The 13,982-nt window shown below is 42.9% G+C and overlaps 2 protein-coding genes across 15 annotated transcripts in view; one reads left to right on the forward strand and one right to left on the reverse strand.

The window, feature by feature from the left end:
• ATXN7 (ataxin 7) overlaps window positions 1-5,152 on the reverse strand; it is a 151,655-nt gene extending 146,503 nt beyond the window's left edge. For 10 of the 12 annotated variants that reach the window (XR_004182146.1, XM_031663220.1, XM_031663216.1 and 7 more), the window contains exon 1: window positions 5,040-5,152. The gene's annotated coding sequence lies outside the window, so the exon portion shown is untranslated. Of the gene's footprint in view, window positions 1-4,198; window positions 4,304-4,510; window positions 4,614-5,039 lie in introns of those variants that run through there. The other 2 variants (XM_021934260.2, XM_021934258.2) reach the window with 2 other exon arrangements.
• A 116-nt stretch (window positions 5,153-5,268) lies between these two features.
• THOC7 (THO complex 7) overlaps window positions 5,269-13,982 on the forward strand; it is a 30,000-nt gene continuing 21,286 nt past the window's right edge. The window contains exon 1 of one of the 3 annotated variants that reach the window (XM_009200403.3): window positions 5,269-5,403. In XM_009200403.3, coding sequence (XP_009198667.2) covers window positions 5,385-5,403 — 19 coding nt within the window. In that variant the 5' untranslated portion in view covers window positions 5,269-5,384. Of the gene's footprint in view, window positions 5,404-5,847; window positions 6,802-13,982 lie in introns of those variants that run through there. The other 2 variants (XM_021934272.1, XM_021934273.2) reach the window with 2 other exon arrangements.

Raw genomic sequence — 13,982 nt, forward strand, 5'->3', positions numbered from 1 at the left:
TGAGCCAAGATCATGCCACTGCACTCCAGCCTTGGCAACAATGAACCTCCGTCTCAAAAAAAAAAAAAAAAGTATGATATCTCCTTCCAAAGATGAGAATGTAACTATCTTCAAAATGGCTACCACTTTCTGAGTACTTACTAGGGGCCTAGGACTAAGCAAATTTTTTTGCATTTATTATCCCATTTAATGGTCATCTCCTCTAGACTCAGAGAAGTAGACTGGACCAAGTTAAACACAACCAGAGAGCAGGAAATGAGAATCAAGGCCATATTCAAAGTCTAAAGCCTGTGATCATAACCATTTCCCAACCTAAGGGAAGAAGGCATAAATGATCGCCACAAATAAATGACAGGAAAGGGAAAAACTATAGAAATAGTAGAAGCAAGTTTATTTTTATGGCCATAAGCATTATACAGTATTTTATTTATATATCTCACACTTTCTTTTGACTCATAATGCCCTCTCTTACTTCAGCATTTAAAGTAAAATATGATTCAGTACTGCCAGACCCTTTCCTATTGAGAAAAATCAACACATGTACCCAACTATGAAGGCATTTTAAAGATGGCAGAATTAGACAACTAAAGCGATAAATGTAACTTCTACCCATGAACTCCTTGGGTTAAATGCCAGCAGAATTAGACAACTAAAGAACTAAAGCGATAAATGTAACTTCCACCCACGAACTCCTTGGGTTACCTGTGAAGGTCTCAAAATGAAAGGAGTGGTGAAGCACTTTTAGGAGTGATGGACTATAAAGCACATGTGCAGTATTTTAATTTTTTAATTCAGATTATAAGTGAAGAGAAAATGTTAAATGGAATTTTGCCCACAGAAAGAAATACAATGCTGGTGGGTGGCTATTGTTTCTTCCTGCCCAGCAGCATCCATGTCCTCCACTCTGCTAAATAAACCATCATTTTCCACTTTCCTGTAAATATCTACATTTGGGGACGACTCAATCCTAACTCATTTTTGAAAATCTTTTTCTTAAAAAAAAAAAATGTTTTAAGTGTTAATATCTTCATCACACCAATTTGGAAATAATATACTTGTTATCCTATACCATTAATATACATGTTTCCTCAGATGTTTATTACTGGTTCCCCAAATCTGGCTTATAAGTCCTTCTTGTGGGCCAAAGAGGAGCTAAGATTTTTATACAGGAAACTTCTAGCCAGCCTTGCGACAACTGTACTAGTTAGTCATATCCAGATGAGTAACTGAAGAGTTAAGCAGGGTAAGTAGCTAGAGTGAATAAAGGAAACCAAATTTGAATTTTAAGTCTATTTTGACTCAAACTGTGTTTTCCCAATCATGTTCTACTGTCCTGCCAAGGCACAAACACATTTTCTTAGAATGATTCCCTCTGAGTCAAATTTCACATTTTCTGGAAAGAAGAGAGTGGAGCTGAAAGACCCATTTACTCCAAGGGCTGGTGTAAAGATCAAATCTTTGCTTATCTACCATCAAACTATCTGGTCTGAATTTCTGGATATAATTTTTTAAAAATACAGCCACAGTGCATGCAGGACTAGCATGTCAGACCAGGTTGGCTTATCAACTGATAGGCAGTGCTTTGCTGTGGGAATAAAATGGAAGTGCCTCTAAGTCTGAAGACAACGTTATTTATTTATTTATTTATTTCAGTGTCTTACTCTGTCGCCCAGGCTAGAGTGTAGTGGCGTGATCTCAGCTCACTGAAACCTCGGCCTCCTGGGTTCAAGTGATTCTCCTTCCTCAGCCTCCTGAGTAGCTGTGATTACAGGCACATGCCACCACGCCCGGATAATTTTTTTTGTATTTTTGGTAGAGATGGGGTTTCACCATGTTGGCCAGGCTGCTCTTGAATTCCTGACCTCAAATGATCCACCCGCCTCGGCCCCCCAAAGTGCTGGGATTACAGGTGTAAGGCACTGTGCCCAGCCTGAAGATAACTTTAAAAGGCAAGTAATGAGCACATAGATCTACTTTTCAAAAATGTTTTTTTCTCTTTAAAATGGTCATTCTGTGATGGCTCATGCCTGTTGTAATCCCAGCACTTTGGGAGGCTGTGGCAGGAGGATCACTTGAGCCCAGGAGGTCAAGGATGCAGTGAGCCATGTTCATGCAATTGCACTCTAGACTGGGCAACAAAGTGAGACCCTGTTTCAAAGGAAAAAGGAAAAAAGAAAAAAGAAAAGATTTCTAACTTCCATTTTATTCAATAAAAAGATGTGTCTCTAATCTTTTTTTAAGTCCCGGATCTCTTTTCTAAAACAACTGCAGACCCTCTTCCAGAAAAATACACATATACAAAAAGTTTTGGTCACAACTACAGGGAGTTCAGGAATCCCCTGAAACCAACGTTTGGAGGGTCACAGACCCCCCAGGATAACCCTTGTTCTAAAAGCATATTACAAAAATCCTTACATTATTTCACGGGCCCAGAATGAAGACCATATAGCTAGCTCTCTCATCATTTTTTATATTTTCAGAAAGTAAATATCAAATAAACACACAAATTTTTCTTAACTAGTCTTTCATATTCTAAAAAAAAAAAAAAACAGAAATCTTATGACTCGAATAAATCAATAAATATAAGATCATACAAGTTCAAAGTCTGAATCAGTTTTCTTAAAATCTGCTACTTCCATTTCTGTGTTTCTGCCCATAAAGATCTTCCTTGAAAAGAAGAAACATTAGAAGGGTAAGGACTTGAGTCTTTGCTACTTTAACATTCATCAACAGGTTAATATGTAAAAAGAAGACCACTCCTAATGTTTACTAAGAGATGTTCTCTCATATACACAAGATATACAATATGATGAAAAGACAATTCTTAAATGTTCAACAAATAGATCTGTATGAATGCAATTGCAAGTAAAATCATGTAGCTGACAAAGCAGATTTTAGAGTTCATAAAGGCTCAAATTATGTGTTTCTCACCACTTGAGTCAAGCACTTTCAGGCTGGACACAATGGCTCAAACCTGTAATCCCAGCCCTTTGGGAGGCTGAGGCGGGAGGATCTCTTGAGCCCGGGAGTTCCAGATCAGCCTGGGCAACATAGTGAGATCATGTCTCTACAAAAATAAAAATGAAAAACTTAGCCAGGCATCATGGAACATGCCTGTAGTCCCAACTAGTTGGTAGCTGAGGTGGGAGGATCGCTTGAGCCCGGGAGTTCCAGGCCGCAGTGAGCCCTGATGATCGTGCCACTGCACTCCAACCTAGGCAACACAGGAAGCCTGTGTCAAAAAAAATAAAATAAAATAACTTTCAGGAATGTTTATTTTCAGGTACAGCTCAAACTTTAAAGTCTTTCAAATTCCTCTTCGTCTTATTACTCTAGAAAATTTCTAGCATCATCCAACAAAATTATAAGTTATCAAATGAACTTATAAAAATGTTTGAACAGCACTCCATCTATGAATAACTGACAGAATATCTCACGAAAATTTAAGTTACAGGGGACAGTGATACTTTCCCATGAAAATATTAAAGATTATTTTAAATAGCTAGATACTATTTAAAATCAGTATATAAGAAATGTTTCAAAATCAGTATTATAAGATTAAGAAACACTTAAAAAAGAACATTTCACCACATGACGATTACTTTCTAAATAACTATCCCCACCAAAATGCAACTTGGTATTGTGAACCCCAATCAACTGACAATTTCAGTTTACAATTTGTAGTACTTAAGATTTAAAACAGTTCTTTACTTAGAGTGCCCTGTCTCCTAACAAAGGAGATGAACAGGCTCTGATGCGCACCTACAGCCAGCGTTTAGGTCAGTATTTTTTGAAAGTCAGGGAAACTTCACACCCTAGGGGAGGGCAAGTTACATCTCAGAATCTTCACATAAAGTAATTTTTGTCTTTGTGACAAAAGTTAAATTCTTGAGCGCTAATTCTTGAGAGCACTGTAATGGTATTATTGAAGTCACTGGTCTCATATAATATGACTAAAATTGTACATATTTCTTGCTAGAGGTTAAACACACTTCACTTTAATACATTTGCATCTGCAACTTCTCCTCTTTGAAAGAACTGGGGGGAAAACAGGGATAATGTACCTAAACTTAGTAAGGAAAGTGAAACAACCAAATTTATCCCACACAACTTCTTCATCCCGGATATGAAGATGCAAGATCTACTTAGGGGACAGGAAAATTGGAAAACAACGATATGACTGAATAAAATAACAAACCTGTGTCAACTGAGACATGATCCTGGTGCTAATCGTATCTATCCCACTGGAGGTCAAATCAGCTGTATTGGTGCCTGTTTCCTCATCCACCTCTCACCACCTAACCGTGCCATTTACGAGAAAGCTATCGAAGTTGAATCAAAGTGATTTCGAAAAGAGATGCCCATATAATTTGCAGTGTGCTCCAGACAACTACACACAAGGCAACGTTTCTCATTGAGCACCCCCGCCCCCACTTTCAACTTCCCCTTAAGACAGGGACAGTCACAGAGACATTTTCTGAAAATCAAAAAGAAAAATAAATAAAAGCACCCCATCATGATCACCGACGAGATCCCGACTCTGTGGTGGAATTGGGTGCCGGGTGAGGACGATGGGCACACGCTCCTGGTCGCTCCGCGAACTCCTCCGGGAGGTCGCCAAGTTTCTCTTTCACCCTTTTTCCCGCACCCGCCGAGCCCAGGAAGGAAGGGGGCGGCCGCAGGGGCCGGAACCGCGCGACCTGGAACCCGGGGCCTTTTCTGATTGCCGGCCGCGCCCCGCGCAAGTGCCGGCGTTCGAGACCCGCCCCAGCGCGAGTGGGCGCCAACTTCGAGGGGACCCCCAGCGACGCGCCCCCTCTGTACCCCTAGACCCGCCTCTCCCGGGCTCAGCCGGATCCTGGCGTCCCCGTCACCCTCCCCATCCCCCAGGGAAGCGAGCCCACCCCTAGCAGCGTCACCCTGGATGGGGCGGCGGGGCCGCAGTCACCTTCCCGGAGAAGGAGCTGGGGCCCCGACTCCGGGCGGCCCGCAGCCCCCGCCGCGTCCCCGCAGCCCTGGCGGCGTCCGGGCGAGCTCACCTGGCGGCTGGCTGCGGCCTCCGGGGCGGCCTCTGGGCGTGGGCCGGGCGGGGGCTGCAAGGGGGGCGGCGGGAGCCCGGCCTGCAGCCGGAGCCGCCGCCGGCCGCCTAGCCTCACCCCAACTCGCGCCGGCCGCGGCCGCCCCCGGGGAGTACCGGGAGCGTGGGGAGCGCGGGTCCCGCGGCGGCGGCGGCGGCGGCGCGGCGCGGCTCAGGCGTCGGAGCAGGCGGCCGCGGGCGCCGCCGCCTCCTCCTCCATGGCTGTTTACCCGGCTGCATTGTGGGAGTTTGACCTCCGCCGCCGCCAACCGCCGCCTCAGCTTGCGCCGCCGCCGCCGCGCACGCCATGGGAGCCGTGACTGACGGTGAGGCCCCGCTCGCCGCCACCCGCGCCCGCTGCACAGCCCGTTCGGCCTCCCCGGAGACCCCTGGCCTCCCAGCCCGCTTCCGGGAACCCCTCAGCCTGCCCCGGCCGCTTCGCCCGAGCGCTTCGGCCTTCCAGACCCCTCCCCGAAGCCCCGGGCCTCCCCGGCTGCTTCCCTGAGTCCTTCCTCTCGCCAGAGGCCGAGCGCCCCTCGGAGCCCCTCGGCCTCCCCCGCCCGCTCTCCCGAAGGCAGCGCGGGGCTGTAGGGTGTGCCGGGAGCGTGGTCGGTGGGCTGGGAACACACGTGGGTGGCCGAGACGGCTAGAAGCGGTGCAAGGGCGGGTGGGACCGGAGGGAGTCCGGGTTTGTCTAGGGGCGCGGTGAGGGCCCAGGAGCCGCGAATGGTGGGCGGTGGTGCCGGGCTTGGGGCTGGGGGCCTGGAAGGTTTGTGGAGGACTAGGAGGGAGTGGGAGCTCCAGGGATGGAACGGGAGTTTCGGGACTCGTCTACAAGGGATGTCAGGATACGGAGCGTGACACCTGGAGGGGTCCTGGGTCATATTGGGAAGGACTCACAGACAATGGAGTCGATGGCAATGAGGCCTTGAACTGCGAGTGGATTGTGGGTGAGGAGAGGGAGCAGGGAATTATTTATAAAAGGAATACAGAGGGATGAGGTATCCGGAAGGTAACGAGGAAGTGTACCTGGGAGATTTACGGGGGGTAAGGAGGAGCCAGTATAGTGATGAGAAACCATCTAGGGTAGGTCAGGAGGATAGAAGATGTATATGTGTGTGTTGGGGAGGGTGATTTGTCAGCTGGAATGGATTTAGAGGGGCAAAGACTGGGTTTGTGGACTGTCTAAGGGAGATGGTCTATGGAGTGAGAGCAGAAATAAGGTGACACTTTGGGGAAAGGGGAAGGGGCATGATCGGCAACTGGAGGGAGAACCTACAAGTTATCTGATTAGGGAGGAAGGAGCTCCTTTGATATCTGGGAAGGGGAGATCTAGGGCTCTTGGGTGTTTTTCAGGAGAGGGTGACCAGTAACTAAATGCCTGTGGAGAGGCCACTTCTGAAGAGTTGAAGACCACCAGGGTCTCCACATTAAAGGGCCTGGCCATGGGAAGAACAGTGATAGGCCCAAATTTGCAGACTGGTAAAGAGTAGTGGAGGTGGAAGACTACTAAAGACCCAGGAACTTCATGTAGAATTTCAGCTTTGCTTCATTCCAGTTTCATTTATTTAGTGGACATTTATCCTTCCTGGACTAGGCTTTGGGATTACAACCCAGAACCAACAAGCAAGAACTTTTCCCTCTCCAAAATTTCGGTCGGAAGGGAAAGAAACATTGACTAATGAGTTTTAAGAGTGACAAATATTACCACAAGGAAGTACAAGGTTGGTAACTGTAGGAACATGTAACAAAGATTATCCAATCAATGGAAATGAGAAAGCTTCCCCAAAAAAGATAATCCCATTTTTGAAGAATAAATAGATGTTGGACTGGTGTTCTGGGTTGGTAGCCACTTGTACAAAGGCCCCAAGATGTTGGAAGAACTCAAAGTTGACAGTTATTGCTAGAATTTAGAAAGTTATGAGCCAGAGATTTCTAAGGGCAATGGGAAGCCATTAAAAGTTTTAACATTGGTGTTGTGCTAATCAGATTGGCATTAACACACACACATGGCCGGGCACAGTGGCTCACGCCTGTAATCCCAGCGCTTTGGGAGGCCAAGGCAGGTGGACCTCTTGAGCTCAGAAGTTCAAGACCAGCCTGGGCAACATAATGAGACCCCATGTCTACAAATACAAAAAAATTGGTCTGGCACAGTGGCACACACCTGTGGTCCCAGAACTTGGGAGGCTGACAAGAGAGAATCACTTGAGCCTGGGAGGTCGAGGCTGAAGTGAACCACGATCGCATCAGTGCACTCCAGTCTGGGTGACAGAGTGAGACCCTGTCTCAAAAAAAAAAAAAACAAAAAAAAACCACATACACACTGTCTCTGTTATGTGCAGAATGATTAGAGGAAGAGAAAGTGAGGAGCTAAGTTTCCTTACCACTTACTAACGTTTACATGGTGCTGTCAGGTAATATTCTAATTGTTGTCCCCATTTTACAGATGAAACAGACACAGGTTAGCTTGCCCAAGGTCGCACAGATAGTAAGTCATAGAGGGTCAAAGGCAGGGAGACCACCTGCGGAGTTCCCGCTCTTCACTATTATGCCTCCTGTGTCTCCTATTTCTGCAGTGGCCCTGGTGAGAGACAATGAGGACTGTGACCAAGAGGGAATGCAGAGAAGAGGACAGGTGGGAGGGATATTTGTGAGGCAGAATGTCAGAACTTTGGGTATTGAATGAATGGGGGGAGAAGGGGTTTAGGATGATCCCAGGTTTTTGACTTCACTGTGTGCCTGTTAGCACTACTTTTCTATTTATTGAGATAGAGATGTCCAAAGGAGCGATAGGCTTTGTCAGATGGGAGATAGGGACAGAAGATGAGTTCTGAAGTACTGACTGCAGTAGAGTGCCCCACCACATCCTTAGAGTCCACAGGAATCTCTACCCTGCCGCTTACAGACTGTCTCAGCTTCGGTCTCTGAATGGAGATAATAATAAAATCTGTGTCAGCGGATTGTTTTGAGGATTAAACACAAAAAGTTGTAAAGGGCTTTGCATTGAGTCCAACACATAATAATTAATGTTCAGTAAATATTATTAAATGTCAGAGTAGTTTTACTAATCTGTCTTCCACTTTCCTTTGATGTGGACTGTGCCTTCTCTCTTAATCTGCACAGGTTGCCTTTTCCTGCATTTTCTATCAGGTGACACTCCACTTTTTCCTCAAGACCCAACTCAAAAATCCCCTCTTTTCTTTCCTGGAAGAAGTTGACCCTCTGCCTATTAGCCATGTTATTTTATGCATATTGCTGCTGTCACCCTTAATACTTTATTTATATGCCTTATGCTAGAAAAGATTTAAGGCAGTTCACCGTAATGAGAAAATGTACAAATTAAATGGATTAGAAAACAAGACAAAAAGAACACTGAAATTAGGAAAAATAAAGGGAAGTCAGAAGTGGGGTGATCCTCAAAATGCAGAAGGATAAAGTCTAGTACATTAATTAACCAAGCTGTAAGTGACCTGTTTCTCTAATAGGCCATGCCGAGAGGCAGTACCTCGTCTACTCTGTGATCTAGTGTTCATGAAAGAAGGCAATCTTAGATGCCCAGGAAAAGCACTTTTTTTTTCTGATTTGAACTAGAGGAAAAGTTTGTCATTGAGGTCCTTATAAATGAAAGCCAGTGTCATATCCTTAACCTCTTTTCAGCACTGAAGATCACAGAGCTGTTTTGTAGCACATCCCTTGCTAGGTAAAAGAAGGTGAAATCACAATTTAGAAAGATTCTAAAGCCAGTAGAGGCTGGGTGTGGTAGCTCACACCTGTAATCAATCTTAGCACTTTGGGAGGCTAAGGCAGGAGGATCACTTGAGCCCAGGAGTTTGCAACCAGCCTAAGCAACACAGCGAGACCTCATCTCTACTAAAAAATTTTTCAGATTAGCCAGGCGTGTGTGGTGGTGTGCACCTGTGTCTCAGCTACTCGTCTCTACTAAAATTTTTTAAAAATTAGCCAGGTGGAGTGGCACACACCTGTAGGTAGTCTCAGCTACTCAGGAGGCTGAGGCGGGAGGGTCACTTGAGCCCAGGAGTTTGAGATTGCAACCAGCCATGATTGCACCACTGCACTCCAGCCTGTCAACAGCACTAGACCCTGTCTAAATAAAACCAATGGACAATTTGGTTTAGGTGGGTAGTGGGTAACTCTGCTAATCTGGCTTGATTCAAAGCAAGGTTTTTTGATTGAATATCTAGACCATAAGGGAAAGACAAACTACAACTTCTTCAGACAATCCTCTATAAACATGGTTTTTACCAGCTCAGCTTTTGAAAAAATCAAGCTGAAATGAGTGGTATGTGTGATCAGTCAGCAGGTATTTATTGCATACCTTGTAGGCACAATGCAAAGTCCTGGCTACTTTGTAGTAAACTAGACAGGCGGGCCCTGGCCCCTGCTTTGGGGAAAGAAGCCGTATTGTGCAATCAAATAAGTAAATAAGATAAATTCTGAAAAGGAATGTAATTAAGTTCTGAGAATGAACTTGGTGGAATGAGGACAGAGAGTAATGGGGGAGGGCAGTGAGACCTGACAGGTTCAACCACATGAAGAGCCCAGGAAAGTATTCCAGATAGAGACAACAACTAGTGCAAAGGCCTGAGGTGAAAACAAGTTCTGCACCCTTTGGAGGAAATAAGGAAAGCCAGTGGGCTGGATCTAGGGACAGGACTGCATCCAGGTGGGCCAAGAGGAGTATGATACAAAAGGAGGTAAAAGGGAGCTCAGGAGGAGCCTTGCAGGATTTGGAAAGGAGACTGAATTGTCCTGTGTGGGCATTTAGAAATGATTGGAGGATTTTAAGCAGGAGAGTTAGTGATCCAATTCATCTTTTAGATCATCTGAGTTGCATAAAAAATGGATTCTAGAAAGGCAAGAATGAAAACAGGGAGCCCAATACAAAGTATTCCAGATGAGAGAAATATGGGCTTGGATTAGAGCGAGGTTAGCGTGGAAGATAGAAGTGGATGCTCTTGATATCTCATTCATCCTCCTGGAAAGCTCTTGGAGGAGTACCAGTAACTGTTCATGGAGCTTACATGAGAGCCAATGTCTGTTACAAATTTGAGGTACCTGTATCACTGTGCCTTCATATAATCCATTCCTCTGCGTCTGCATATCCAATTGGACTGGGAGCTCTTGAAGAAGCAGCCATTTTTTCCTGCTCTTGGTTTGAGGAACTGTCCTGCTTTAGAGTAGCTATGGCTACTAGACTGGATATTTTCACCACTACTGTCATGTTATAAGTGAAAAAGTGGAGGTCTTTGGAAGTTAATGACTTACAGTCACACAGCTAGTTTGTGACAAATCCATTTTCTCCCCTTGTTGCCAACTCTAGCATTTTGGCTAACTGAAAAACAGTTTGGATGTTATCACTGTTAATTTAAACTATGTTAACTGTTTGTATTTTGTATCTGTTAATTTAAAGGATGCTAAATATTGTTAGTACCCTGATAGAAATCATTTCAGAAGCACTTCTTGCCATACAGAGAACATTAAGTAGATATATTGATATGCCAGAGCGACAGATGAGAAATAGAGAAACGGTTTGTGGTGGAATGTGGCTCTACCTTCCATTTAATAGAGCTTGCTGGTTTGACGGTAGCCTTTTTTTTTTTTTAACTTAGAAAAGTGTAATGCATGAATATATACTTGTTGCAATTTGAAATAATGATTTTTAATATGCCTACAAACAATATGACAGCATAATGGAGCTGCACTGTGACTTTCTAATAATGTAATTGTGTATATTTTTCTGTGAATGCAGAGGTGAGAGAACTCATCTGTGAAAGGAAGATAATAGTGCACACTTTGTAGAGTTGTTTCAAGGAGGAAACAGGGTAATATGTGTAAAGCACTTTGAAGTTGAGTGACCATTTAATTTATTGTGTAAACCAGGACACTTTTCAGAGTGAAAAGAAACAAATAGGATGTGTGGTCACCAACTAGGATTGTATAAATGCTATGTAAGTGTTTGCTGCTTCTGTTATTCCTATTTTCAGTTGCTGATCCAATGTTAATAGACATTTGTGGGCACAGGGTTCATTTGTTTTGGGTTTTTTTTTTTTCATTAGTGCCATTGGATTTGCCCACTTTGTTGCATCTTCTGTGGCCCCAACAGAGGGATAACTGCTGCAGTTTAACTATGAAATGATGTTTCTTTAGCCAAGATAATTGGTTTTTCAAAGCAAGATTGACATTTCATCTTGACTTTATTAGCACTATACTCTAAACATTTAAACAAACAGAGAGAAAAGACAAAGGACCTCAACATGATGTTTTGCATTTCTTTTACTTTTAAAATTTTAAATGTAATTTTGGTGTAAGTAATTTCCCTTGGCATCAGCAATTTATGTAGACCGGTCAGAAGTATCTTAGGAGAGGTTAATGTCTACATGGAGGAATCAGACCATCTTATTGTTCCTTCCACCCAGCTTTTGTGCGTCTTCTTAATATTGTTGACCTTAAAAATTGTTTTAATGATTTTGAGCTTTTTGAAAGGAGGGACCAGGTGTTATTTTGCCATAAGGAATGTAACACAATGGGCTAATATATGTGATTTATCTTAATTACATGAGCTGTGGTGGTCTAACGATAAATCTTACAGGAATCTCCATGAACATTGTTTTTACATGGCCTTAGTCTCTCTTCTTGTTCATTTAAAATAGGTCAAGTCAAACCAGTTTTCTTTTTTGTTGTTAACACGTCATAGCTTTATTCAGTAACAGAGTAGAATTTTTAGTACAGAGAAAATGAAGTACCTGAGAATAAGTTTACCACCCGGTTAACTACCGTTACTACTTCAGAAAAAAAGTACTACATGTCAGTAAATTCAAGAAGAAATGCACAATATGAAAAATGAAGACCTTCCCCTCTTTACCTTCCATAGTAATTCCTCTCCCAGAATGATTTTTAATGCTTCTAAAAGGTAAAAGTACCTTCTCTAGAGCCTGACTCCTGAGTTTGAGTTCCATTTGTATTCCTTACTTCCTGTGACATTTAATTTTTGGCCAGGTGTTTTTTTATTGGTAAAATAGGGATAAGAATATCTATAATGCGGCCAGGCACGGTGGCTCACACCTGTAATCCCAGCACTTTGGTAGGCCGAGACGGGCAGATCACAAGGTCAGGAGATCGAGACCATCCTGACTAACACGGTGAAACCCCGTCTCTACTAAAAATACAAAAAAAATTAGCCAGACGTGGTGGTGGGCACCTGTAGTCCCAGCTATTCAGGAGGCTGGGGCAGTAGAATGGCGTGAACCCGGGAGGCGGAGCTTGCAGTGAACTGAGATGGCGCCACTGTACTCCAGCCTGGGCGACAGACTCTGTCTCAAAAATTATCTATCTATCTATCTATCTATCTATCTATCTATCTATATAATGCTGTTGTGTAGATTAAGTGTGTTTATATATGAAAAGCATCTAAAACAGTCCTTAGCATATTTAAGTGTTATATATATGTTGGCTAGTATACCAGTAGGCATATATGCTTGAAAATTTTATACAGTCATTTACACGCTGGTCTGTATTCAACTTCTGTGTACCTGTAAAAGTTTTTTAAAATGATGTAGTAGGTGCATATATTTATGGGGTACATGAGATGTTTTGATACATACATACAATGCAAAATAATCCCAGCAGGGTAGATAGGATATCCATTATCTTCAAGCATTTATCATTTGTTATAGACATTCTAGTTATGCTCTTTTAGTTGGTATAAAATGTACAATACATTATTGTTGACGGTAATCATCCTATTGTGCTATCAAATACTAGATCCTATTCACTCTAACTATATTTTTGTACCCATTAAGCATCCCTGCTCCTCCCCTGCCACCAAACACCCCACGGCTCTTCCCAGCCTCTCATAACCATCTCTACTGTCTACCTCCATGAGTTCAATTGTTTTAATTTTTAGCTTATCATGGAGCTCTTTTGAATATAAATCTACCTTATTCTTTTATATCAGTGTGTATACTCTATTAATTTTTTAGACAGATCCTCTATTGGCATTTAGTTTGTTTTCAGTTTTTTACTGTTCCAAACAGTGTTACAATGGAGATATTTGCATAGATATATTCGTGTACTTGTGGGAATAATTTCTAAAAGATAAGTCAAAAGGTATATGTGTCTTTGATTTTGGTATATCTTGCTGTAGTGCCTTAGTAGCTAGTTGTTTTCCCCCACTATAATCCTGTCTGAAATTGTTATCCCTTCCTGTGGCTTTCAGTTTGGCACCTACAGAACTTTTTGCCAAACTGCATTTAGAAAGGAAATGCTAATCCTCACTGGTAGATCACAGGATTACTAGTTCACAAAGGCAAGTGAGATTGCAGCCCTCCCTCAAAGGGAGCCACATTTGACCTGTAATTTAGCCTTAGCAGGGAGTTACATAACCGTGATGCTATTGCCACTGGTTGTCAAGCCTTGACCTGTCTCTGAAATTGTTTTGTAATCAAGGTTTTAATGGCAAATATAGGGAAAGAACAATTATGAATTTTGAAAGGAATATTAGTCTGGATTTATGAGAAACTCCCTTTTATGATAAAATGAGAGCATAGCTAAAATGGCTGTGTCATCTATCCAGAGGCCTGGAAATCTAGAATTGCTCTAGTAACTGTAAAGGAGTCATTTCTTCCTGCGTTTATGCTTATGAAAAATAGAGTTTTAAGATCTAACTTCTTGAAAGGACTTTTTGAGGCTTATTTGGTGTCTTGAGTAATTTTATATTTCTTCTGGGTATGTGTTGGCATATATGTATCCCATTTTGCAAGTGAATATTTACATTTCAGCATAAATGTGTCATTACTGATTGTAAACTGATTTTGAAAGACAGATATTTTGTATGTGCAATTATGGTACAATGTATAACCAAATCCAGTAGGAAGTTATAAGT

This window comes from Papio anubis, chromosome 2 (assembly GCF_008728515.1).
Source record: "Papio anubis isolate 15944 chromosome 2, Panubis1.0, whole genome shotgun sequence".
Lineage (NCBI taxonomy): Eukaryota > Metazoa > Chordata > Mammalia > Primates > Cercopithecidae > Papio > Papio anubis.